Raw genomic sequence first — 26,938 nt, 5'->3', positions numbered from 1 at the left:
CCTTCCTAATCTTTAATTGGAGGAAACTTCTCATCCAGTACTGCATGTCAGATAAACAGTCTGATGATTTAGCAACAATGGAAGAGTCATGAAAGGTGGTGGTGAGGTAGAGCTTGATGCTGTCAGCATACACATGAAAACTAACATGATGCCTTTCAGATGATGGTGCCTTGCAGTACATGATTGAGAAATAGGAAGGGGCCAAGGATAGATCCTTGGGGGACATCAGGGGTAATGGTGTGGAAGTGGTAAGAAAAGTCATTGCAAGCAATTCTCTTGTTACGATTAGATAGATAAAAATTGAACCAGGTGAGGGCAATCCTACCCAGCTGGTTGGCAGTGGAGATATGTTGGAGGAGGATGGTGTGGCTAACCGTGTCAAAGGCTACAGATAGGTTGAGGAAGAATCATTCACCTTTGCATAGTCACATAGGATGTTATTTGGAACTTTTTTAAGAACCGTTTTGGTGCTGTGGCAGGGGATGAAACCTAATTGGAGGGATTCAAACATGGAGTGCTGGGAAAGATGAGCATGGATTTGGAGGCAACAGCATGTTCAAGGACTTTGGAGAGGAAAGGGAGGTTGATGGTGGAGCAGTAGTTTGTCAGGATGTGAGGTCAAGGTTAGCTTTTTGAGGAGAGGAGTGATGGCAGATTTAAAGGAGAAATGAACAGCACCTGAAGGGAGAGAGGCATTGACTAAATCAGGTAACATGGAGGCCTTGGGGGTGTTTAAGAAAACAGTTTGCAGTAATGAAAAAAAGATGGGGATTATCTTTGTATTCCAGGATGATTCTGGAATAATGAGCAGTTTTAGCAGGCAAGAACAGGACCCGATAGTGCTTTGTTTTTCTCTTTCTTTGCGTTATGGGGCAGTGATCTGCTGTCCCAAATTTCTTCATTCATTCATGTGGCTAAGGCACAGTAAGAATTACAGTTAGGCCCAAAGGATTTGGTTCAAATGAACCACCTCTGTTTGAGATTTTAACTTTGCCGCTAATTATATTTCAGGTTTCCTTATAATGCATTGTGTTTTATATTTGTATTTTTAACAACCGAAGCCCTAGTAAATCACTGCATGGATTATTTAGAACAATGTGGCTGTGCATAGTTTTAATTTTATCCCTTTAATAATATTTTTCCCCCCCTCAGGAAACTGAGTCAGACTTTGATAATTGTGCTGTTTGTATTGAAGGCTACAAGCCAAATGATGTTGTGCGAATTTTACCATGCCGGTAAGTTTTTTTAGTAAGTAAGGCTTTGTTTGCACTGTTTCCCCCATAAGAGATGATATGAAATATTGTGATTTATATCAACTTGCAAGAACTGTAGTTATGTTACCATTCAACTGCCTACAGATCAGCATCATCAAAAATGATTGCATAAAAAACCCTGTTCCATATCATTTGTGAACAATGGGAGACCAAAAACGGCTCCCTCAGAATTTCACTGGTATAATATCTGACACTTTTTCTGATTCCGATCCTCGTCCCAAGCCAATTCTGATAACTGCCACCCCACCCAAATTATCTCATTGAATGACGGTGTTCACTAATTTTGTTTTCATTTCAGAGATTTCCAGTAGGCTTATGATGCATGAACTTTTTATTGTTTGAAGATGCATGGTATCTAAATTTTACAGCATCTCTACACTAGATGAACATTGATATCATCTCATGGGCATTTCCTTCACTACATATGTTAAGCTAATTCGTTGATAATTTCCAGTTTTACATTTGTCTTTTCTGACTATTTGAGTTGGCAAGTTACTAACTTTCAGTACTTGGCAATAAATCCTGTATTGTGGAACTCCTATTATGTTAACCTGGACATCATCCATTTTTTCCACTTAGTTCCATAAAAGTTATAGTACATATCCCAGCTGGTCCAGGTGCCTTGCAGATGTTTTATTCCTAGGGTTTCTTTATAACACATATTTTGGTGATGTCTACATATGTTATGGTTTGCTGAGCCTGGACCTGGAATCTATCCACCGATTGATTTGAAGGACTAGCTAGATTAAAAAAAAGCTGAATTTGTGCCTCCATATAACTTTACACTGTATACAGGCTGAGAAAGAAAAGGATGGCAAATTATAATTCTTGTAAGGGCAATTTTAGTCTACAATAAAAAGATGAAAAATTGAATAGTTTACTCTGGCACACTTATTTTGAACACTGCAGTTGTTAGGAAACTAGTAACATAACACCTGGAAATAGCATTTTGTGTATTTTTGTCACATTTTGGAAATACTTCACATTAGTGTGATCGTTCCATGTAATGTGCAGTTTTGCTGCCAAACTTTTCAGAGAGCCAAGATCCCTTTTTTAAAGAGTACATTTTTCAAACAAAATATAAATTGATTGGACCTAATGTTATCAATTTTTTGTAAATGTGTAACTCTAGTTTTACATGTAAAATTAACTAATTATTCCAGACTTTTGTCTGGGTATTATAATTGTTTTATTTGTCCCTTCCCATGCTACCCAATTCTAGATTATTTGACATATCCTCTGAATATTCTTCTTTCCTCTAATAGTATGTCTGCTCTGGATGAGATATGGGGCAAAGATGGGCATAACAAGTTAGATCACAAATCAGCCATAACCCCATTGTATAGAGCAATAGGGAAGAATTTTATTCCCCAGGAATAACTGGATTGGGAGAGGGTGGGTAGTTAACATTATTGACCTTTGGATTGTTAGCACAACCCAGCTCCTGGGCTTAACGGAGGTGTGACGTATGATGCCCTCCCACCTCCCCGAAGTTTTGTACTTCAGGCATTTTGGATGATGGTTAATGTGACTCTTCCTTGTTTAAGAAGTACAATTGCATGCACACAGTACTTTAATATTTGAAAATAAATTCACAAGATATATTACAAATTAACACAATTGAAATAGCTTCCGAACATGAAAGGAAGAGTTTATTGAAGTTACTGAAGGCTAGAGCAAATGAGATGGCTTTTCAGGAGTTTTTATAAGTGACGATAGAAGTGCAGAGGCGGATTTAGGGAACAACTTTCAAAGACAGGACCGATATTCAAAAGGGGGAAGTGGGGGGGTGGGGGATAAACCCAGGAACTACAGGCTAGTCAACCCAACATCTGTTGAGGGAAAATTCTAGAGACCACAATCCTCTGATGACTAACTTACCTTTCCACTTCAGATATTCAATTCATGTCCACCCTGCCCCAGTTACAGCCAACTTACTTATGCTCCACTTCTTGGCTGCCTACCTGCCCAACAGACAGTCAACTTCTGAATCTGGCAAGGAAACCAAGTCTCAGATTTAAACTGGGTTGCGCTTTTAAATTTGGCAGGACCTCTGAGAACCCATACTTGTGGGTGTCCCATCCACTAAATCATCAACCCACCACCCTGTCCAATGCTTTGCTTAATGCAGCTATACTTTTAAGCAGAATTGTAACCTATTTAAGCCATTGCGATTTTATTTTGGTGGTGTAACAGATGGAGGAAGATGGTTTTGCTTGTTTGGAGTTCTCTAGGAAAAGTGCAACAAAGTGTTTTTTAAGAAATAGTCAAAATTTCACTAAGCTGAATATAGAGTTTTCAGCATGTGTTATCTGATGCTAGCAAATTTTATCATGTAGGTATGGAATTTATTTCAGCAGATAATTGACTCAGTTATAGACCACACACAGTACGAAAGCTGCGGCCCTGAAAACTAACAATTTTCATATAAAAGAGTGTCCAGTAGATAAATTCAAGAACACACATCTAGAAATTAAGCTGTTACTGCTGCAGCCGATGTTAATTGCTGAGCAAGCCAAATCCCAGAGGGAAACTTGTTTTACTGATCATAATCTTTGTTTTTGTACGTTGAAAATGAGGGGATAACTACTAATCCCAGAAGCATAGAATCCCAGTAACACTTTTAGGATTTTAAAATTAAAGATTTATTAACAAGAAGAAAAAAAACTTAAGCGCACAAGATTAAAATTACACAGTTAAATAATCTTATAAAATATTCCCCAAAAAAACCCACTTGGTCAGAACACACAAGTAAACTGCTTGGCAACAGCTCCCTTATAGATTTTAACCGAAAAATTCCAGTAATATAATGCAAGGCAAAAACTGCTGTCACTTTAGTAAAGAATACCACACAAACTTCTCACCCTCTTTCACTCTGGTGTGAAACCGAGGGAAGTTAAAAAACAGATTGCTTTCTGAAAACAAAGACCATCCTGGCTTCAAACTGGATGTCTGCTTCAAATTCACCACTTTTCTCAGCACAGAGCTGGTTTCAGGACATCTCCCCCACACAGCCAACACAACTCAACTAAACATCTTTCCTTAAATATCCTTTTCCCCATTGATCTTAGACTCCATTGTTCTAAGCACCACTTTGAACTCAATTTTTCCAAGATATAAAAGTCTTTGATGTCTTCCTATTGCCTCCACTTTCGGGTAAATAAAATTGAATAATCTTCCCTTGTTTACCTATGAAACCTTTGTAAGCTGCAAAAATTCTTTGTCACTTCTAAACTCCCTTTGAAACTTAACAGCTGAAAAGTCAAGTTCCTACTTATCTTAATGCAAATTTCAAAACAATCTGTTTACTTGTACATTCAACTTCACCGTAGCCTCGTTCTAACTCCCTTTGAAATTTAACAGCTGAAAAGTCAAGTTCCTACTTAATGCAAATTTCAAACACAGCCTGTTTACTCATACATTCAACTTCACCGTAGCCTCTCATTACAAGTGCATGCATTTAGCATCCTTACCTTTCAACTCTCTGCTACCACAGACAAGCTGCCTTCACTAACCCTCCCTCAGTTTAATTACACACACACTCTCGCAGCCTTCTTTACAGAATACCACCATATTCCCCAAAATACAACAAAAAAAATGAACACCCATCTTCACAACTGTTGGAAAGGTACATCAAATTTAGGCCCAAATCTTCCAGTCTGCAGATTGTCACAGATGGGACACAAGTTGGAAGATGCACATCAGGACCCTGCGGAAGTCCTGATGCGCACACGTGTGGAATTTTCCCGGGAAGTTTAAGCTTTCAGTGGGCATGTTTGCACTGTCCAGGCCCCTCCGCGAAAGTCTCTGACACTGAGCTCTGGGCTGAGACTTTGGCAAGATACATGGGAATTACCTGCACATTTACCCTGGAAATGTTACACCATTTAATAACTGATCTAACTCAGTGAGTAACTCAACTGAGCATCACAACTGACAGTCCCAATCACCTGACTACCCTCCTGACCTGACCTGACCTGACCTTACCTGACTACCTCACTGACCAGATCTGACTAGCCCTGACCTGAACTTACTATGCTCTATCCTCTGACCTGACCTGGCTACTATCCCACTGACCAGAGAACCCCACCCTCAACAACAACCAAAGCTGGTCATCTCCACCCTTCTGCCTCAAACAGAGCTAACTACCCTTCCCCAGACCAGAGCCAACTGCCCCCCCGCCAGACCAGACCTGATTATCCCCACCCCCCCCCACTCCCCAATCAGACCTAAGTCTGTCTCCCCCCCCCCCCCCCCCCCACCACACAGAGCAGAACCCCCGCACCCCTCCTAACCAATTGAAGTGGACCCGAGTGCACCCCCACCCCCGGACCGGGCACCAGGACCTCAGGAGTGAACACGACTGCCCACCTTGCCCACCCACTGGCCCTTTAGCCCAGCGTCCAGCCCCATACCAATGACCTACCTGAATATAGCAGCTACAGTTGTAAAATAGGATGTGTCCTCTCTCTTCCTTGCCTCTCCTATGGTCAGTGGCGGGATGGATTTGCTGATCCATTTGTGCTTCAGTTGGGATTGAAAGATATAGCTGAAAGTCGTCTGGTCGGAGAAAACTTTGCAGGCCTGCTGACTGGAGGATCTGGGCCATGATCTACATTTGCATTTTTCCTCGATTTGATGTGACCAGTGACGGTATAGTAGAAACCAGGATCAAATACAAAACTTATATTTTCCCTTTTAAGTGGAGTTACTAAGTGTCAAAATGCAAACTTCCTTTTGTGCAACATGATTTAGTAGGATAAGTTGCCTCAATGTTATTTTAAGAACTGCCCTAATTTTGCTTTGTGACAAACCTAAGAACTGTTGTCTGCACGTTAACACCAATTTATTTGGGGTCAAATGATTTTTCTTTTTTAAATGAATAAGAACAAAGTTAAGGCTGCCTTCCAATTGGTTGTCTGTATTAATATTTGGCAGCTGAGGCAACAAAAGGAAAGCTTGTACTGAGTTTCAGCATGTTGCAGCCTATTAGTGTAATTCCTCTTCCCCATGCTTAAGGGGGGATGAGGTAAAGGGTGAAAAGAAATTTCAAGTATATGCCACTAGCAAGTCTTTTTGACCACCACCACCATAAAGCAAATGTATTGTCACTGCTGGAAATACCATTCAGCTAGTAACATAGAAACTAGGAGTAGGCCATTCGGCCCTTCGAGCCTGCTCCGCCATTCATTATGATCATGGCTGATCATCCAACTCAATAGCCTGTTCCCGCTTTCTCCCCATATCCTTTGATCCCTTTCGCCCCAAGAGCTATATCTAACTCCTTCTTGAAAACATACAATGTTTTGGCCTCAACTACTTTCTGTGCTAACGAATTCCACAGGCTCACCATTCTCTGGGTGAAGAAATTTCTCCTCATCTCAGTCCTAAATGGTCTACCCCGTATCCTCAGACTGTGACCCCTGGTTCTGGACTCCCCCACCATCGGGAACATCCGTCCTGCATCTACCCTGTCTAGTCCTGTTAGAACTTTATAGGTTTCTATGAGATCCCCCCTCATTCTTCTGAACTCCAATGAATATAATCCTAACCGACTCAATCTCTCTTCATATGTCAGTCCCGCCATCCCAGGAATCAGCTGGGTAAACCTTTGCTGCACTCCCCCCAAAGCAAGAACATCCTTCCTCAGATAAGGAGACCAAAACTGCACATAATATTCCAGGTGTGGTCTCAGCAAGGCCCGGTACAAATGCTGGAAGACATCCCTGTTCCTGTACTCGAATCCTCTGGCTATGAAGGCCAACATACCATTTGCCTTCTTTACCACCTGCTGCACCTGCATGCTTACCTTCAGCGACTGGTGTACGAGGACACCCAGGCCTTGTCGCACATTCCCCTCTCTCAATTTATAGCCATTCAGATGATAATCTGCCTTCCTGTTTTTGCTACCAAAGTGGATAACCACACACTTATCCACATTATACTGCATCTGCCATGCATTTGCCCACTCACTCAGCTTGTCCAAATCACAGTGAAGCACCTCTACATCTTCCTCACAGCTCAGCCACACAGTTTTGTGTCATCTGCAAATTTGGAGATATTACATTTATCTTCCTCATCTAAATCATTAATATATATTATGAATAACTGGGGTCCCAGCACCGATCCCTGCGGTACCCCACTAGTCACTGCCTGCCATTCGGAAAAAGACCCGTTTATTCCTACTCTCTGTTTCCTGTCTGCCAACCAGTTTTCTATCCATCTCAATACACTACCCCCAATCCCATGCGCTTTAATTTTACACGCCAGTCTCTTTTGTGGGACTTTTTCGAAAGCCTTCTGAAAGCCCAAATACACCACATTCACTGGCTCCCCCTCATCAACTCTACTAGTTACATCCTCGAAAAATTCCAGTAGATTTGTCAAGCATGATTTCCCTTTCATAAATCCATGCTGACTCTGTCCGATTCTGCCACTGTTTTCCACGTGCTCAGCTATTAAATCTTTTATAATAGACTCTAGAATTTTCCCCACTGCCGAAGTCAGGCTGACTGGTCTATAATTCCCTGTTTTCTCTCTATCTCCCTTTTTAAATAATGGTTAAATTAATTTAATAATTAGCTACCCTCCAATCTGTAGGAACTGTTCCAGAGTCTGTAGAATCTTGGAAGATGACCACCAATGCATCCACTATTTCTAGGGCCACTTCCTTAAGTACTCTGGGATGTAGATTATCAGGCCCTGGGGATTTATCGGCCTTCAATCCCATCAATTTCCCCAACAACATTTCCCTACTAATACTGATTTTTTTTTCATTTCCTCCCTCTCACTGAACCCTGTGTTCCCCAACATTTCTGGTATGTTATTAGTGTCCTCCTTTGTGAAGATAGAACCAAAGCATGTATTTCGTTGGTCAGCCATTTCTTTGTTCCCCATTATAAATTCCCCTGTTTCTGTCTGTAAGGGACCTACATTTGTCTTCACCAATCTTTTTCTCTTCACATACCAATAGAAACTTTTACAGTCAGTTTTTATGTTCCCTGCAAGCTTATTCTCGTACTCTATTTTTCCCTTCTTAATCAATTCCTTGGTCCTCCTTTGCTGAATTCCAAACTGCTCCCAATCCTCCGGTCTGTTGTTTTTTTCTGGCCAATTTGTATGCCTCTTCCTTGCATCCAATACTATCTCTAATTTCCCTTGTAAGCCATGGTTTGGCCACCTTTCCTGTTTTACTTCTGCGCCAGACAGGAATAAACAATTGTTGCAGTTCACCCATGCGCTCTTTGAACGTTTACCATTGCCTATCCACCGTCATCCCTTTAAGTAATGTTTCCCAATCCATCATAGCCAACCTGTGCCTCATATCATCGTATTTTCCTTTATTAAGATTCAGGATCCTAGTCTCAGAATCAACTACATCACTCTCCATCTTGATGAAGAATTCTATAATCATATGGTCGCTCATCCCCAAGGGGCCTCGCACAACTAGATTGCCAATTATTCCTTTCTTGTTACGCAATACCCAATCTAGGATGGCCTGTTCTCGAGTTGGTTCCTCAACGTATTGGTCCAGAAAAACGTCCCGTAAACACTCCAGGAATTCCTCCTCTACGGTATTGTTACTAATTTGATTTGCCCAATCTATATGCAGATTAAAGTCACCCATAATTACAGATGTTGCTTTATTGCATGCGTCTCTAATTTCCTGTTTAATGCCATTCCCAACAACACCACTACAGTTTGGGGGACTATATACAACCTCCACTAACATTTTTTGCCCTTTAGTGTTTCTCAGCTCTACCCATACAGATTCTACATCGTCAGTGCTAATATCTTTCCTCACTATTGCATTAATTTCCTCTTTAGGCAGCAAAGCAACTCCACCACCTTTTTTTTGTCTGTCCTTCCTAAACACTGAATACCCCTGGATGTTCAGTTCCCATCACTGGTCACCCTGCAGCCATGTCTCCATAATCCCGACTATATCATATCTGTTTACGTCTATTTGCGCGGTTAATTCATCCATTTTATTACGAATGCTCCTCGTGTTAAGGCACAAAGCCTTAAGGCTTGTCTTTTTAACATTTACTTGTCCCGTTCCCACTATTTTTCACTGAGGCCCTGTTTGATTCTTGCCCTTGATTTCTTTGCCTATCACTTCACTTTATTTCCCTATCTGTCTTTTGTTCTTGTCCTTGGTTCCCCTTCCTCTGACTCCATGCATAGCTTCCCATCCCCTTACCATTTTAGTTTAAGCCCTCCCCAACCACTCTAGTAAATGTTCCCCCTAGGACATCAGTCCCGGTCCTGCCCAGGTGTCCTTCCTAAATAACCCATGATGAAAATGAAGATTATCTTGTTCTATTTCACCAAAGACAAATAAACTACTAGTAGAGCAAATAAAGGTAGAAAATTAGCAACAATGTTGATGTGATCACCCTGAATTTATCAGTTGTGAATTAGCTATTCTGAATACGTGTATAAATCATTAGCTTTCAGTCTGCAGTCTTTAACCTGAGCGTGATAGTTGCTATTTTTTACTTGTTCCGACACTTAAAATTATGTGATGGTTGATTTAAATTTGTGTATTGTGTGCTACAGACACCTTTTCCATAAGACGTGTGTGGATCCATGGCTACTAGATCACCGCACGTGTCCAATGTGCAAAATGAATATTCTGAAAGCATTAGGAATTCCGGTAGGGATGCACAGATGTTATCAGTTAAATCACTGATATTGTACGGTTCTGGATTTCCTCCTTCATTTCTGTTTGTGTGGCTTTTTAAAAATATATTCACATGCAATATATATATATATATAAAATATAAAACACATGCACAAGCATACAAATAATTAATGGTGTGTGTATTGTGTATTTGTCTTAATATAATTAGTAACTCCATTTTAATGGTGGCTGCAAAATGGGCATGCTGTTGGAACCAGTTAACTTTTGGTCTCCCTGTTTAGATTTTGTTCAAAAATTAAAACATTTTCTATTTTAATGAAGTGCAACTGGTTTCTTAAAAATGCGCAAGGCTCCAATTGAAAATTGCAAATGTTTCTTATGCATAAAATATTTTGTATTTTATGTTACTGAGTTTCAACATTCTTTTTAACATATCAACTAAATACAGTGTTGTGAACAAACCAAGAAACCATGTAGTGTGGATCCCTGAAATTCTAAAAAATAAGTACTCATATTCTGCACTGTTCCAAATACATCTTTGATCATTTGGGTTTATAAATGCTATTTTTACAGAGCAAGGATTTCTAGTTTTTTAATAGATTTGTGATTGCACTGTCCAATCCATCACATTACTTTTCTGTGTTTACAATATTGGAGGGAAACAAAGGCTTTATACCTATCTAAGCACTAGCAATTTCCAATCTCAATTTCTTTTGATAGTTCTGATTGCCTAAACACCATAATGATTTATTTAGTTCCTTGTACTCTGTCTTGACAGTACTCATGCAGGGGCTAAGTATTGAATGCTGTCACTCCAGAGCAGACTGGTCTCCTGTGCCTTCAGTAATAAGGAAGCCAGAACGAAAGGCAATAGCAAAATACAATGGGTGTTGGAAATCTGAAATTAAAAACAGAAAATACTTGAAATGCTCAGCAGATCAGGGAGCATCAGTGGGGAGAGTTAACATTTCGGGTCAGGTTCTGATGATGGGTCATTGACTATACTTTGCCTGCTTTTAACAAAACTCTCCCTTTGTGCTCTGGGTCTGCAGGCAATAGACGTCATTTTTACTTTGCTTATACGTCGTTAGTTGCTGGAATGCAAGAACTTAAGATCTTTCATTCTGATATTTTACAGATTTACATCCAGTCTGAGGCATTTAGTACTTCAGGCATTTTGAATGCTGGTTAATGTGACTCTTCCTCACTCAAGAAGTAAAATTTGCATGCTGATAGTACTTTAGCGTTTAAAAATAAATTCACAAGATATCTCACAAATTAATGCAATGGAAATAGCTTCCGCACTTGAAAGGAAGAGATCATTGAAGTTACTGATGGCTAGATCAAATGAGGTGGGTTTTCAGGAGCTTTTATGAGTGGCGATAGAAGTGCAGAGGTGGATTTAGGGAGCAACTGCCAAAGACAGGACTGGTATTCAAAAAGGGGAGAGGGATAAACCCAGTAACTAAACGCCAGTCAACCCAACATCTATTGAGGGAAAATTCTAGAGACCACAAACCAGGGCAAAATAAATTGCTTCTTGGAAGAATACGAGTTAATAAATGACAGATTTTCAGATTTAGAGTCATAGAGGTCTACAGCACAGAAAAAGGTCCTTCGGCCCATCGTGTCTGTGCCGGTCAAACAAATATCTAACTATTCTAATCCCATTTTCCAGCACTAGGCCCATAGCCTTGTATGTACTACTTAAATGTTATGAGGGTTTCTGTCTCTACCACCCTTTCAGACAGTGAGTTCAGATTCCCACCAGCCTCTGGGTGAAAAAATTCTTCCTCACATCCCCTCTAAACCTCCTGCCCTTTACCTTAAATCTATGCACCCTGGTTATTGATCCCACCACCAAGGGGAAAAGTTCCTTCCTGTCTACCCTATCTATGCCCCTCATAATTTTATACACCTCAATCATGGCTCCCCCTCAGTCTCCTCTGTTCCAGGGAAAATAACCCCAGTCTTATCACCCCAGTCTATCCAATCTCTCCTCATAACTAAAACTCTTCAGCCCAGGCAACATCCTGGTAAATCTCCTCTGCACTCTCTCGAGTGCAATCACATCCTTCCTATAATGTGGATTCCAGAACTGCACGCAATACTCTAGCTGTGGCCTAACCAACATTTTATACAATTCCAGCATAACCTCCCTGTTCTTATGTTCTATGCCTCGGCTAATAAAGGCAAGTATCCCATATGCCTTCTTAACCACCTTATCTACCTGTCCCACTACCTTAAAGGACCAATGGACATGCACACCAAGGTCCCTCTGATCCTCGGTACTTCCCAGGGTCCTAACATTCATCGTGTATTCCCGTGCCTTGTTTGTCCTTCCCAAGTACATCCCCTCACACTTATCTGGATTAAATTCCATTTGCCGCTGATCAACCCATCTGACCAGCCCGTCTATATCCTCCTGTAATCTAAGGCTATCCTCCTCACTATTTATCACCCCACCAATTTTCGTGTCATCTGCGAACTTACTGATCAACCCTCCTACATTCAAGTCTAAATCGTTTATATATACCACAAACAGCAAGGGACCCAACACCGATCCCTGTGGAACCCCAATGGACACAGGCATCCAATAACAAAAACACCCCTCAACCATCACCACCTGCTTCCTGCCACTCAGCCAATTCTGGATCCAACTTGCCAAATTGTCTTGGATCCCATGGGCTCTTACCTTCATTATCAGTCTCCCATGCAGGTCCTTTTCAAAAGCCCTGCTGAAGTCCAAGTAGACTACGTCAAATGCATTGCCCTCATCTACACACCTGATCACCTCTTCGAAAAATTCAATCAAATTGGTCAGACATGACCTCCCCTTAACAAAACCATGCTGACTGTCCTTGATTAATTCCTGCCTCTCCAAGTGTAGATTAATTCTGTCCTTCAGAATTGCTTCCAATAGTTTCCCCACCATTGAGGTTAAACTGACTGGCCTGTAATTCCCTGGTTTATCCCTTCCTCCCTTCTTGAATAACGGTACCACATTAGCTGTCCTCCAGTCCTCTGGCACCTCTCCAGTGGCCAGAGAGGTATTGAAAATTATTGCCAGCGCCCCTGCTATCTCCTCCCTTGCCTTACTCAACAGCCTGGGATACATTTCATCCGGGCCTAGAGATTTATCTACTCTTAAGCCTGCCAGACCACTTAGAGCCTCCTCCCTTTCTATGCTAATTTCTTTAATTATATCATAGTCCTTCTGCCTGATTTCCATACCCATGTCGTCCCTCTCACTTGTGACCTCTCATTTGTTAAGAGGCAAATCATGCCTGACAAACTTAATTGAGTTCTTCAATCAAATAATGTTGATGTTCTGTATATGGACTTCTCTAAAGGCATTTGACAAAGTGCCATGTAATAGACTTGTTATCAAAATTGAAGTCCATGGGATATAAAAGGGCACTGTCTGTGTGAACATAACATTGGCTAAGAGAAATAAAAACAGAGGTACTGGTGATCAGACTACAGACACACATACAGTGCTATCCCCCGGGGTTGGTTATTAAGACCATAAGTCTTTGATGTATATTACTGACCTGGATTTGGCTATGGAGGCATAATTTGAAAGTTTGCAGATGACACAAAACTTGAAAATGTTGTAAACAGGAAGACTGTAAGGGTTTTTAGGAGCACATAGACTGGTGAAATGGCAGACATTTGGCTGGAAAAATTTAATGCAGAAAAATTTAAAGTAATGCATTTTGGAAGGAAGTATGAGGAGAGGCAATATAAACTAAATGGTGCAATTTTAAAGGGAGGGTCCACATACGCAAATCTTTGAAGGTGGCAGGTCAAGTTGATAAGGCTCCTAAAAAGATGTATGGGATGCTACGATTTATAGATAAAAGCACTGGGCTGAAATTTAACTTTTTGATCAGCTAGGAGAGGGGGAAGGCCAGCAGTATGTTGTGAACTTGGATGTCGCAGCAACGGTTTGTTGGTGACATTTAAAAACATTTTTCATGGGATTTGAGCATCACTGCCAAAAGTAGAATTTGTTGCCGTTGAGAAAGTGGTGGTGCGCCACCGCCTTGAACCACTGCAGTCCAATTGGTTTAACTGCACCAACAGTGCTGTCAGGCAGGATGTTCCAGGATTTTGACCCATCAACAGTGAAGGAATGGCGGAAGGTGCTGCCTATGGAGCCTTGGTGAGTCTCTGCAGTGCATCTTATAGATGGTACACACTGCTGCCACTGTTTGCAGTGTTGGAGGGAGTGAATGTTTGTGGAAGGGGTGCCAATCAAGTGGGCTGCTTTGTCCTGGGTGGTGTCAAGCTTCTTGAGTGTTGTTGGAGCTGCAGGCAAATGGAGAGTATTCTATCACACTCCTGACTTGTGTCTTGTAGATGGTGGATAGGCTTTGGGGAGTCAGGCGGTAAATTACTCCCCACTGGATTCCTATCTTCCCATCTGCTCTTGTAGCCACAGTATTTATATGGCTGTTCTAATTCAATTCTGGGTCAATGGTAACCCCCAGAATGTTGATAGTGGGGGATTCAGTGATGGCAATGCCATTGAATATCAAGGGGCAATGGTTAGATTCTCTCTTGTTGGAGATGGTCATTGTTTAGCACTTGTGTGGTGCGAATGTCACTTGCCACTCAGACTAAAGCATGACCCCAACCCAATATACTTGGGAATCACTCTAGATAGGATTCTGTCCTTTCGAGAATATCTGAAGAAAACACCAGCAAAGATCAAAACCAGAAACAACTTATTAACCAAGCTTGCTGGATCTACGTGGGGCACAGCTGCTACAATACTCTGTACCTCAGCACTTGCCCTATCATACTCTGCAGCAGAGTACTATGCACCTGTCTGGCACAGGCCATCACACAGACATCTTGTTGACACTCAATTGAATGCAACAATGCACATCATAACTGGGGCTCTCTGCTCAACATCCCTCACCTGACTTCCAGTCCTCGCAAACATCACTCTCCCACACATCCGCCGACTGACGAAAACCCACAAGCTGGTTGAAAACATCTGTGGTGCACCTCTCTTACCCCTCCATAATGATAGATTCAATCCACCTACTTCCATTCTCAGCACCCAATATGGAGTAATCTCCCTGAGTAAGGCCTACTAGCAGACGTTCTTTGGACCAAGGAATGGGAAACAGGGAATACCCCATTTGTCGATTGGCAGGCTTTGATCTACCACAGCAAATATAATCCTGGCTAAACAGGTTCAGGACAAGTCAGAGTCCCTGTGCAGCCAACCTCCACCACTGGGGCAACCCCTTATTCACTTGTGGAGATAGACACAAAATGCTGCACATTGCCAAGAAGTATCCCTTCTACAGACTAAGTGGCGGACTAATTACCTTAAATAAGCTAATGAGGCGATTGCTGGGCTCCAGGGATTTGTATTCGCTAAATAAGTAACTTATCCAGGCAAGTGGAGAGTATTCCATCACATTCCTGACTGGTGCCTTGTAGGTGGTGGACAGGCACTGGGGAGTCAAGAGATGAGTTACTTGCTGCAGAATTCTCAGCTTCTGACGTGCTTTTGCAGCCACAGTACTTTTTTTTTATTCATTCATGGGATGTGGATGTGTCTGGCTAAGCCAGCAATTATGGCCCATCCCTAATTGCCCCTGAGAAGTCTTATGTGGCTAGTCCAGTTAAATTTTTGATCAATGGTAACCCTGAGGATGTTGATGATGGAGGAGTCCACAATGGTAATGTCGTTGAATGTCAAGGGAAGATAAATAGATTTTCTCTTGTTGGAGGTGGCCATTGCCTGGCACTTGTGTGACGCGAATGTTACTGGTCACTTATCAGCCCAAGCCCGAATGTTGTCCAAGTCTTGCAGTGTATGGATACGGACTGCTTCAATAGCTGAGGAGTTGCAACAGGTACTGAACGCTCTGCAATCATCAGCGAACCTCCCCACTTTTGACCTTATGATGGAGGAAAGGTCATTGATGAAGTAGCTAAAGATGGTTGGGTCTACCCTGAGGAATTGTTGCAGTGGTGTCCTGGGACTGAGGTGATTGACCTCCAACAATTACACCCATCTTCCTTTGTGCTAGGTATAACTTCAGACACTTGATTGACTTTAATTTTGCTGGGCCCCTTATATGCCACAATTGATTCAATGCTGCCTTGATGTCAATGGCACGCACTCTCACCTCACCTTTGAGTACAGCTCATTTATCCGTGTTTGGACCAGGGCTGTAATGAGGTCAAGAGCCGGGTGGCCCTGGTGGAACCCAAACTGAACATCAGTGAACAGGTTATTGCTGTATAAGTGCTGCTAGGTAACATTGTCAGCAACATCTTCCATTAATTTTCTAATGATCGAGAGTAGACTGATGGAATGGTAACTGGCTGGATTGAATTTCTCCTTTTTGTGGACAGGACATACCTGGGCAATTTTCCTCCATTGTCGGATAGATGTCAGTGCCATAGCTGTACTGGAGCAGTTTAGCTAGGGGTGCAGTTAGTTCTGGAGCACCGGCCTTCAATACTACTGCCAGGATATTGCCAGGGCCCATAGCCTTCTCTGTATCCCATATCTTTAGCTGTTTCTTGTATCAGGTGGAGAGAACCGAATTGGCTGAAGACTGGTATCTGTGATGCTGGGCACCTCGAGGAGGCCAAGATGGATCTTCCACCCGGCACTTCTGGCTGAAGATGGTTGCAAATGCTTCAGCCTTCCTTTTTGCACTGACGTGCTGGGCTCCCCCATCATTGAGAATTTGTGGAGCCTGCTCCTCAAGTTAGGTTATTTGATTGCCCACCACCATTCATGAATGGATGTGGCAGGACTGCAGAGTTTTGACCTGATTCGTTGATCGTGCGGTCACTTTCCACTGCTTGACATACATGTAGCCCTGTGTTATAACTTTACCAGCTTGGCACCTCATTTTTAGGTACGTCTGATGCTGCTCCTGGAATGCCCACCTGCACTCTTCATTGAACCAGACTGGATCCCCTAGCTTAAAGGAAATGGTAGAGTAAGGGATATGCCAGGCCATGAGGTTACAGATTGTGATTGAATGCAATTCTGCTGTTGCTGATGGCCCACAGTGTCGCATGGATGCCCAGTTTTGCGCTGCTTTTAACCCATCCACAGTATTTGTATCCGACTTCAGGGTTTTCTTGACCAGTTAGAGTGGTTGGACATGATGAACAACCCACATTGTTCTCCTTCCGTTCCGTTATTTCAAAGGAACTTCCAGGATCAGACATAAAGGAGGTAGAGGTGTGTTAGCAGAGCACATATCCTTAATTGATCAATGAACTCAGAAGTTCAGATGAAAATGCATTGGCTGGGACAAGTGCACTGCTGAAGCTACCTTATTCCCTTCTCAGTCAGTCTTCTCCACTGTGAACACGTCTGAAAGTTAAAGTTCAGCTCATTATATCTAAGAACTCTTCTGGCCCTTCTCAAGAAAAGGGAAATAATGAGGTTGAGCTTGATGTTAGATAATTACCTGACTATGTTCCACTAGAACTGCAAATTGTGCAGGTCAGAGAGAGTTAATAATTGTTCTTTTGATGAGCTGGTGCTAGAATTTTTTCGGAAATGCTTGGATACCTTCTGCTTCTTCGATATCCTGCAGTCTCTTGTCCCAAAACAGTTAATATATCATTTGTTATGCCAGGCAGAGTAGGGATGGCCAATTGACTGGATATGAAGGTAGCATGGCAGGCGCCAAGATGCACTGCTGATAATAGCACCTGGTTTGCACATTAAAAAAGTTGAAGCCCCTTGCAATTCATAAAGTCAGTATGGGTGTTTGAAGGAGCCCATGTAGTGCAGCCAGTGACACTCTGGACTTGGGGAAGCCTATAATCATATGAACCCCAGAGTCTTGTCTTGCTGCTTCCACATATCCAGGGGAGAATTATGAGCTTGTTTCCTTCATAAAGTAGGGCATCAGCAACACACTTAATGCAGGCGAGAACTGCAGAGTAAACGATCTGCTGATATCCCCTGTGACAGTCTAGAAGGAGCCAGAGGCGAAGAGATTAAGGGCTGCAGCGACCTTGAATGCAGCAAGCTATGCTGTGTTAGCTGTGGCAGTTAGTTGTAGCTCATCTTGCAGACTACAACATTACTTTGTCACAGCTTCCCTACAGAATTGAAACCTCCATATACACTGCTCCTTGGATAGATATAGGTATGTTGCCCTGGGCCTGTAAGTTCTTCGGCGGGCAAAGATTCCTTGGCGCTTTCCTCCTTGTATTCCTCCAGCTGCAGCTGTTTGCTCCTTCCTCCTGTGCAGTTTCTGCTCCTCTTCCTCAAGAAGCTCTTTAGCAGTTCAGAACGAACTACAAGCACACTCAAATTGTTTAAGGTGTGGAATCCCGTAAACTAATCCAAGAAAATGTCTCATAAAACTCTATACGGCTTCACTTGAGAGCAACCGAGGATCACTTTAAATGTTGCTGGAAATATCTGTCTCCCGACTTGTACTGCTGCTCTTGCTGATTCACTTAAGACTAAAGTTGAAACCTTTAACCTTCTGCTCTGTATGTTTTGGCTACACATCAAGTGCAGTAATTACTCACTGAACAAACAGATGACTGATGCCGCTTCTGACATAACTACATGGATCTGACCATGTCCAGCTGTCAACCAGCAAAAGAAGTGGAAAATCATAGCCAAGTCCAGAAAAATGTAATGGCTGTATCTTTGTATATTTTACAGAATCACGTGTAGTATACATTCCAGTACAGTAACATATGATTACAAGTATATTGATGAACAGCTTAAATCTTGTGGTTCATTGTTACCTCAACTCCTGTGCTGTAGTTTTGTAACACAGCAGGTGTATAAAAGACATTAATTTATGGTAGTTTTAAAAAAATAGTATTATGTAAAGGTTGAGCCAAATAATTAGATACATCTTATCTCCAGTGAAACTCTTGCATCTTCTGTTTGACCATGAATAGAAATAAATACAAACATCATCGTTTACAACATGTTAAGGTGTTGATGAAAGTAAGATATATTTAACACAGCTTACGTAATGAGTTTGTGACAAGTGATATTTTTTGTAAATAGCGTGGGTGGGAGAAGGACTAAAATTGGTTATGCAATAATCATGGCTGTGAGCACATGATGTATTTAAATTGGCTAGCTTGTAACTTCTGTTGTTTGATAGCATCGTAGTTGCTAAGGGAAGATTTGAGGCAGGACTTTCTGTAATATTTCTAAAAGAGCAACATCTGTCGGAGTTTAAACATGTAGTCTACTCTGTTGCACCCATATAAGGAATGGAAATGTTTGCAAAGATTGTTCTTGATTGGTGTTATCTGCTGGGTTGAAAAATGCAGCCACATGCTGTAAATTCTGTTTCATTTATTTTGTTGAGTACTTCACTCTATATTTGTCACATCCATTAATACTTTTGTATCTTTGGCCCTCTAATAGCCATCAAACTTTCCAATTGCCCACTTCAATCAATTGTTAATCCATGAAATGTGAAAATTATTATGTGAAATCACAGTAAGAAACATCTATAGTTGTATGTTTTTATTTATCAGGAAATGAGAGAACTTCTTGCTTAACTTGTGACTTGTGTTCTTTTTCTTATAGCCAAATGCAGACTGTGCAGACGATGTAACAACTGATTTTGAAGGATCCATAGGAGGGCCACCCACTAATCAGATTACAGGTGCCAGTGATGTGACAGTAAATGAAAGTTCTGTTGGCCTTGATCCTCCTGTTCGAACTATTGGCTTTTCACAGATCATTCAGGACAATGACCCTCTTCAAGTTGAAGAGGTTAATATTACGACTAGCAACAGTAAGTCGATTTAGAATCATATTGCCTTCCTTATCCCATATTGCAATATGTTTAGGGATAGGCAAATAAATGAATTGTGCCACTGGGTTGGTTTTTGCCTCCAAAATTTAAGAATTTGATATTGATTTGTTTTGCTTAGTTAATGTATTTTCTGTTTCCCTCAATTTAGAATCAGCTAATAATTTTGTAAAGCACAATTTTAATGCATATCTTAATCCCCCATACACCGCTGCAAAGGGTTAGCATGCATTCACAATTTCCTGGGAAACTATTACATAAGGAATAACAAAGGAATATAAGAATTGTTGGGCAGAAAAAGACCAAGGTCCAGCAAGTTTGCCATCGACCATCCGAGTAATTGCATGAGAAAATGATAACTGAGTTGTTAACTAATCATAGTAATCAGTCTCAATCAACAAACTCTACAGCATGAGAAAAAAAACTCAGTGATGGAGTTTTGGGAATCATAGATCCAAAGTCACCTTTTTCTCTCTCAAGTATCTACACTTACCACACAGCATGACTGAAGTTATTCATACACTGCATCCCAAAGTATTATTTTCTGAGGAAATATATTTACAACCCTTCCTTTATGATGTCTTGAGACATCAAGATGCATCCCATATAACCAACCCAGTTCCTGTACAGTATAAAAGGATGTGGCCAATGCTAGAGTGTTAGTTATTTTTCCAAAGTGTATCTCTGGGGGAAAGAAAGAATTTCCCTATTTGTACTCTGCACAGGTTTGGAGGGGTTGGATGGATATGAGCACTGCGAGTGGAGGGTGCTCAGAAGAATGGAAGAGACTCCACAAAATCTATCTTCTCCAAGTTACATCTCTCACACACCGTTGGAGACTGATCAGGAGGAGGAGGGCTGGTCCTTGTGGGGAAATGAAGAGGTTGTTACTCTCAACCATTTGGGAGAAACGATTAGGTATGCAGCAATACATTATATCGTGTGGCATCTCCTGTCTGTGTATTGAAATTGGCACAGTAACACCATTAAACAGCCCATTTGGGGAAGGAAAGATATTTTCAAGCACATGGAGCACTTGTAATTATTTAATACTTTTTTCCCAATATTCTTGCCTTACTCCTGAAGGAGAATCATTCTGGACCATAGTTGATTTGAAACCTCAATGCACTGAACTATTTCGATTTTATCAGTACCTTAGCAATACTGGTGTTTAGTTCTGTAAATGGCTATCCCTCTCCAATTGAGGTAATGATTTATAATAACTTTATTTCTTGGACTAATTTAGTGCACTATATTAAGTGCAAACTCATGCATGTTGTAGAATTGCTTGCCTCGCATCTAAGCTCAAGTATCTGAAAGTCTCAAGGTGCCATCATCGGGAATTTCCTTGGGGCTTCTCCTGACCAGCTGTCGTAACTTTGGCACAACATCAGAAGAAACTCCAGGTACATGCATAAACAAATAGCTGGTGTTTCTGCTGTGGTTATGCAGGTTGACTAGGAGAATCCCTCAGGAAAACTGTTGTATATATGTATAGGGTGAATATATCTTACTAATGTTATAAAATTGGCCTAGAATTATTTTTATTTAAGGCAGAATTTTCCACTTGTGATTAAGTTTTGCTTCATCCACATTTAAATATATTAACTTTTGGTCATGCTGTACCTATGTTTTTTAAAAATGTCAGGTAGAGAAACCAAATTTTCAATATAACCTCAGGCAATAAATAAAGTCTTTGACTTGAGTTATATTAATTTGTGATGTAAGGACTACAGATTGCAGTCACTATGTATGCTTTAATTGAAAGACATGCATCTGTCCATGACAGTATTGGTAGGAATGACCACCGCACAGTCATTGTGGAGACGAAGTCCCGCCTTCACATTGAGGATACCCTCCATCGTATTGTGTGGCACTATCACCGTGCTAAAGGGGATAGATTTTGAACAGATCTAGCAACTCAAGATTGAGCATCCATGAGGTGCTGTGGACCATCAGCAGCAGCAGAATTGTACTCTAACACAATCCGTAACCTCATGGCTCGGCATATCCCCCACTCTAGCATTACCACCAAGCCAGGGATCAACCCTGGTTCAATGAAGAGTGCAGGAGGGCATGCCAGGATCAACACCCGGCATACCTAACAATGAGGTGCCAACTTGGTGAAGCTATAACACAGGACTACCTGCACGCCAAACACATAAGCAGCAAGTGATAGACAGAGCTAAGTGATCCCATAACCAATGGATTAGATCTAAGCTCTGCAATCCTGCCACATCCAGATGTGAATGGTGGTGGATAACTAAACAACTCACTGGAGGAGAAGGCTCCACAAATATCCCCACCTTCAATAATAGGGGAGCCCAGAGCATCAGTGAAAAAGAGAAGGCTGAAGCATTTTCTACAATCTTCAGCCATAAGTGCAGAATGGATGATCCATCTTGGCCTCCTCCAGAGGCCCCCAGCATCACAGATGCCATTCTTCAGCCAATTCAATTCACTTCACGTGATATCAAGAAACGGCTGAAAGCACTGGATAGTGCAAAGGCCATGTGGCCTGGCTATAGTACTGAAGACTTGTGCTCCAGAACTTGCTGCACCCTAAGCCAAACTGTTCCAGTACAGCTACAACACTAGCATCTACCTGGCTATGTGGAAACTTGCCCAGGTATGTCCTGTACACAAAAAGCAGGACAAATCCAACCCAGCCAATTACCGCCCCATCAGTCTACTCTCCATCATCAGTAAAGTAATGGAAGGGGTCATCAACAGTGCTATCAATTGGCACTTGCTTAGTAATAACCTGCTCACTGACAGCTAGTTTGGGTTCCACCATGGCCACTCAGCTCCTGACCTCACAACCTTGGTTCAAACATGTACAACAGAGCTGAACTTCCGAGGTGAGGTGACAATGACTGCCCTTGACATCAAGGCCACATGTGACTGTGTGTGGCATCAAGGAGCCCTAGCAAAACTGGAGTCAATAGGAATAGCGGGGGAAACTCTCCGCTGGTTGGAGTCATACCTAGCACAAAGGAAGATGATTGTGGTTGTTGGAGGTCAGCCACCTCAGCTCCAGGACATCACTGCAGGAGTTCCTCAAGGGTAGTGTCCTCAGCCCAACCATCTTCAGCTGCTTCATCAATGAACTTCCTTCCATCATAAGGTCAGAAGTGGGGATGTTTGTTGATAATGATTGCACAGTGTTCAGCCATTCACGACTCCTCAGATACTGAAGTAGTCCATGTCCAAATGCAGTAAGACCTGGACAATATGCAGGTTTGGGCTGACAAGTGGCAAGTAACACTCGTGCCACACAAGTGCCAGGCAATGACCATCTCCAACAAGAGAGAATTTATCATCACTGAATCCCCCACTATCAACATCCTGGGGGTTACCATTCACCAGAAACTGAACTGGACTTGCCATATAAATACTGTGGCTACAAGAGCAGGTCAGAGGCTAGGAATCCTGTGACGACTAACTCACCACCTGACTCTCCAAACCCTGTCCACCATCTACAAGGCACAAGCCAGGAATGTGATGAAATACTTCCCACTTGCCTGGATGAGTGCAGCTCCCATAACACTCAAGACGCTTGGCACTGTCCAGGGCAAAGCAGCCTGCTTGATTGGCACCACAGCCACAAACATTTGCTCCCTCCGTCACCGACGCATAGTGGCAGCAGTATGTACCATCTACAAGATGCACTGCAGGAATTCACCAAGGCACCTTAGACAGCACCTTCCAAACCCACGACTGCTACCACCTAGAAGGACAAGGCAGCAGATAGATGGGAACATCACCGTCTGGAAGTTCCCCTCCAAGTCACTCACCACCCTGACTTGGAAATATATCGCCATTCCTTCACTGTCACTGGGTCAAAATCCACAAAATCTGTAACTATGTCCCCTAGTTTAAGATTCCCCCGCTAGTGGAAACATCTTCTCAACGTCTACCCTGTCAAGCCCCCTCAGAATCATGTTCAATTCAGTAAGATCATCTCTCATTCTTCTGAACTAAAGGCCTAACCTGTTTAGCCGTTCTTGATAAGTCAACTTCTTCATCCCAAAAACCAGTCGAGTGAATCTCTTTTGAGCTGCCTCCAATGCCAGTATATCCTTTCTTAAATACGGGGACCAAAACTGTACACAGCACTTCAGGTGCGGCCTCACCAATGCCCTGTACAGTTACAAGACTTCCCTATTTTTAAACTCCAACCCCCTAGCAATACAGGCCTAAATTCCATTTGCCGCCTTAATTACTCGCTGCACCTGCATACAAACTTTGTGTTACATGCACAAGAACACCCAGATCTCTCTCTCTTGTACTTTTTTGGAGTCTCTCTCCATTTAAATAATTGTCTGCCTTTTGATTGTTCCTACCAAAGTGCATGACCTCACACTTTCCTACATTAAACTCCATCTGCCAAGTTTTTGCCCACTCACTCAACCTATCTATAATCCCCTTTGCAGATTCTTTATGTCCTCATCACAACATGCCGTTCCATCTATTTTTGTATCGTCAGCAAATTTGGATACATTGCACTCTGCCCCCCCTCCAAGTCATTAATATAGATAGTAAATAATTGAGGTCCCAGGTCTTTCCAACCTGAAAAAGACCCATTAACCCCGACTCTCTTCTGTGTGTTAACCAGTCCTCAATCCATGCTAATACATTACCTCCAATACTGTGGGCTCCAATTTTGTACAATAACCTTTTATGTGGCACCTTATCGAATGCCTTCTGGAAATCCAAATACACTACATCTACCGGTTCCTCTTTATCAACGCTGCTTGTCATATTCTCAAAGAACTCCAGCAAATTTGTCAAACATTATTTCCCTTTCACAAAACCATGTTGACTCTGTTTGATTGTGTTAAACTTTTCTAAATGTCCTGCTATTTCTTCCTTAATAATGGACTCTTGCATTTTCCCAGCGACAGCTGTTAGGCTGACTGACCTATAGTTTCCTGCTTTTTGTCTCCCTCCCTCCTTGAACAGGGGCGTCACATTAGCGGTTTCCCAATCTGCTGGGACCCTCCCAGAACCCAGTGAGTTCTGGAATATTTCAACCAATGCTGGAATATTTCAACCAATGCTTCCACTATCTCTGCAGCCACATCCTTTAAAACCCTTGGATGCAGGCCATCAGGTCCTGGTGACTTGTCTGCCTTTAGTCCCATTAGCTTGTCAAATACTGTGCCCCTTGTGATAGAGACTGTTTCATGATCTTTCCTCCCATTAGTCCCTTGCTAATCTGATATCTTTGGGGTGTTTATAGTATCTTCCACCATGAAGACTGATGCAAAATACTGATTTAAATTATCTCCCATTTCCCTGTTCCCCATTATCAATTCTCCAGTCGCATCCTCCAAGGGTCCCACACTCACTTTAGCCACTCTCTTTTTATATACCTGTAGAAGCTCTTGCTGTTTGTTTTTATATTTCTTGCCAATTTACTTTCATAATCAATTTTCTCCTTCTTTATTAGCTTTTTAGTCATCCGCTGCTGGTTCCTAAAAAAAATTCCCAATCCTCTGGCCTACCGCTAGTTTTCACTACTTTGTATGCCTTAGGTTTTGATTGGACACTCTCCTTGACCACCTTTGTTAACCACGGGTGGTTCATCCTTCTTATCGAGCCCTTCCTTTTGACTCACTCACATATGCTAGAAGCTACATATATTCATGCACAGGGCCCTGTTCTTTCCAAGCAGAAAGAGCATGTGCACGCAATTGCACCTTTTTCAACTGAACAAAGGCTTGGGAGATGTTCATTCTCCACAGCAATACCTTGTCCATTCAGAGTAAAGCTGCCTGGTTTGAATTTAAACAAAAGCTTGGCAGTTAACTGTTCCCTGTGTATTCTTCATAGCAATGCCTCTATCAATCAGAGTCCTCTTGCCAACCAATTAGCACCCTCTTCTCATGCAATATAGATTCTTTTCCTTTTAGATTTGGTACTCCTGCGAATCTGTCCTGATGAGTGCAAGATGAAAAGCTTCGATACCATGTCTCTGTTTTCAGCAATCCAGCTAGCTAGCTTGAACTGCCCCAACTTTACAGGGCTCAAGCCAGGAATGTGATAGAATAGTCATCCCTCATCTTTCAGGGTACAGCCTTAGGAACATAAGTTCTACACCATCAAGTACAAAAGCAGTCCACTGAATTGGTGCCCATGCCACTGGACTAACTGCCCTCCCCCTCCAACACTGGTACATCTGTAATGTGTACAATCTGCAGAATGCACTACAGCAGCTCACCAAAGTTACTTTAATAGCTCCTTCTCTCCTGCAACCTCTACCACTGAATGGAAGAGCAGCATTGTTTTTTTTATACATTCATGGGATGTGAGCTTCACTGGCTGGGCCAGCATTTATTGCCCATCCTTAATCGCCCTTGAAAAGGTGGTGGTGAACTGCCTTCTTGAACCACTGCAGTCCATGTGGTATAGGTACACTTACAATGCTGTTAGGATTTTAACCCATCGACAACGGAGGAACGGCAATATATTTCCAAGTCAGGATGGTGAGTGACTCGGAGGGGCACTTCCAGGTGGTGGTGTTCCCATCTATCTGCTGCCCTTGTCCTTCTAGATGGTCGTGGTTGTGGGTTTGGAAGGTGCTGTCGAAGGAGCCTTGGTGAACTCATTGTCATGGCGAAAGCGTAACAGCACCTGAGTTCATAGTCATGCATTTGAGCATTTACTGATAGAAAAGAAAAGTTAAAAGAAAGTTCTAAGAAATAGCCGTGCTTTTATCCCGGAGCCAAAAAAGAGAAGTCAGGATAAAAAAGTAGGATTGTTTTCATTGAGAAGTGGCTGTGATCAGGCCAAAGCACTCCATGTACTTGCCTAGGACGGTATTGCTCCAGACTATGCACTTGGTCCAGTTCAGCAGAGCTGTGGCGTCAATTAGTACTGATTTGGAGTGCTGTTTGTATGTTCAATAGAATAATTGGGTAGTTTATTTACTGTAGATATGGCCTTCATTGTTCTGTCAATGAAATTTGCTGTTTTCAGGCAGAGGGCCAGGCAGGCAACCTCTCTATGCTTCTATCAGTACCATTAAGGTTGCATGTGCATTGGAATAGCTCAGAGTTAAATACTTCAATTCCTTTCCTCGCCAAATGCCCGCCCTGATGACGCTGGCTCGATTAGGAACTTGCAGTCTTAGAAGTAGCTGACTTTGATGTAATAACCAAAGGATAAGGAGGGGTATTCTTTTGGCCTCATTTCTGCAGAAAATC

The 26,938-nt window shown here is 42.1% G+C and overlaps 1 protein-coding gene across 3 annotated transcripts in view; it reads left to right on the top strand.

Moving 5' to 3' along the window:
- The window catches only part of rnf150a (ring finger protein 150a), a 130,173-nt gene that overhangs the window by 83,108 nt on the left and 20,127 nt on the right, over positions 1-26,938 (top strand). For 2 of the 3 annotated variants that reach the window (XM_078539134.1, XM_078539124.1), the window contains exons 4-7: positions 1,153-1,235; positions 9,837-9,933; positions 19,499-19,709; positions 20,453-20,645. In XM_078539134.1, coding sequence (XP_078395260.1) covers positions 1,153-1,235; positions 9,837-9,933; positions 19,499-19,709; positions 20,453-20,645 — 584 coding nt within the window. The remainder of the gene's footprint in view (positions 1-1,152; positions 1,236-9,836; positions 9,934-19,498; positions 19,710-20,452; positions 20,646-26,938) is intronic. The other variant, XM_078539143.1, reaches the window with a different exon arrangement.

Source organism: Cetorhinus maximus, chromosome 1, assembly GCF_964194155.1.
Source record: "Cetorhinus maximus chromosome 1, sCetMax3.hap1.1, whole genome shotgun sequence".
NCBI classification, from domain to species: Eukaryota; Metazoa; Chordata; class Chondrichthyes; order Lamniformes; family Cetorhinidae; genus Cetorhinus; species Cetorhinus maximus.
The sequence above is the reverse complement of the archived record's forward strand: the minus strand, read 5'-3'. Positions and strand labels throughout refer to the sequence as shown.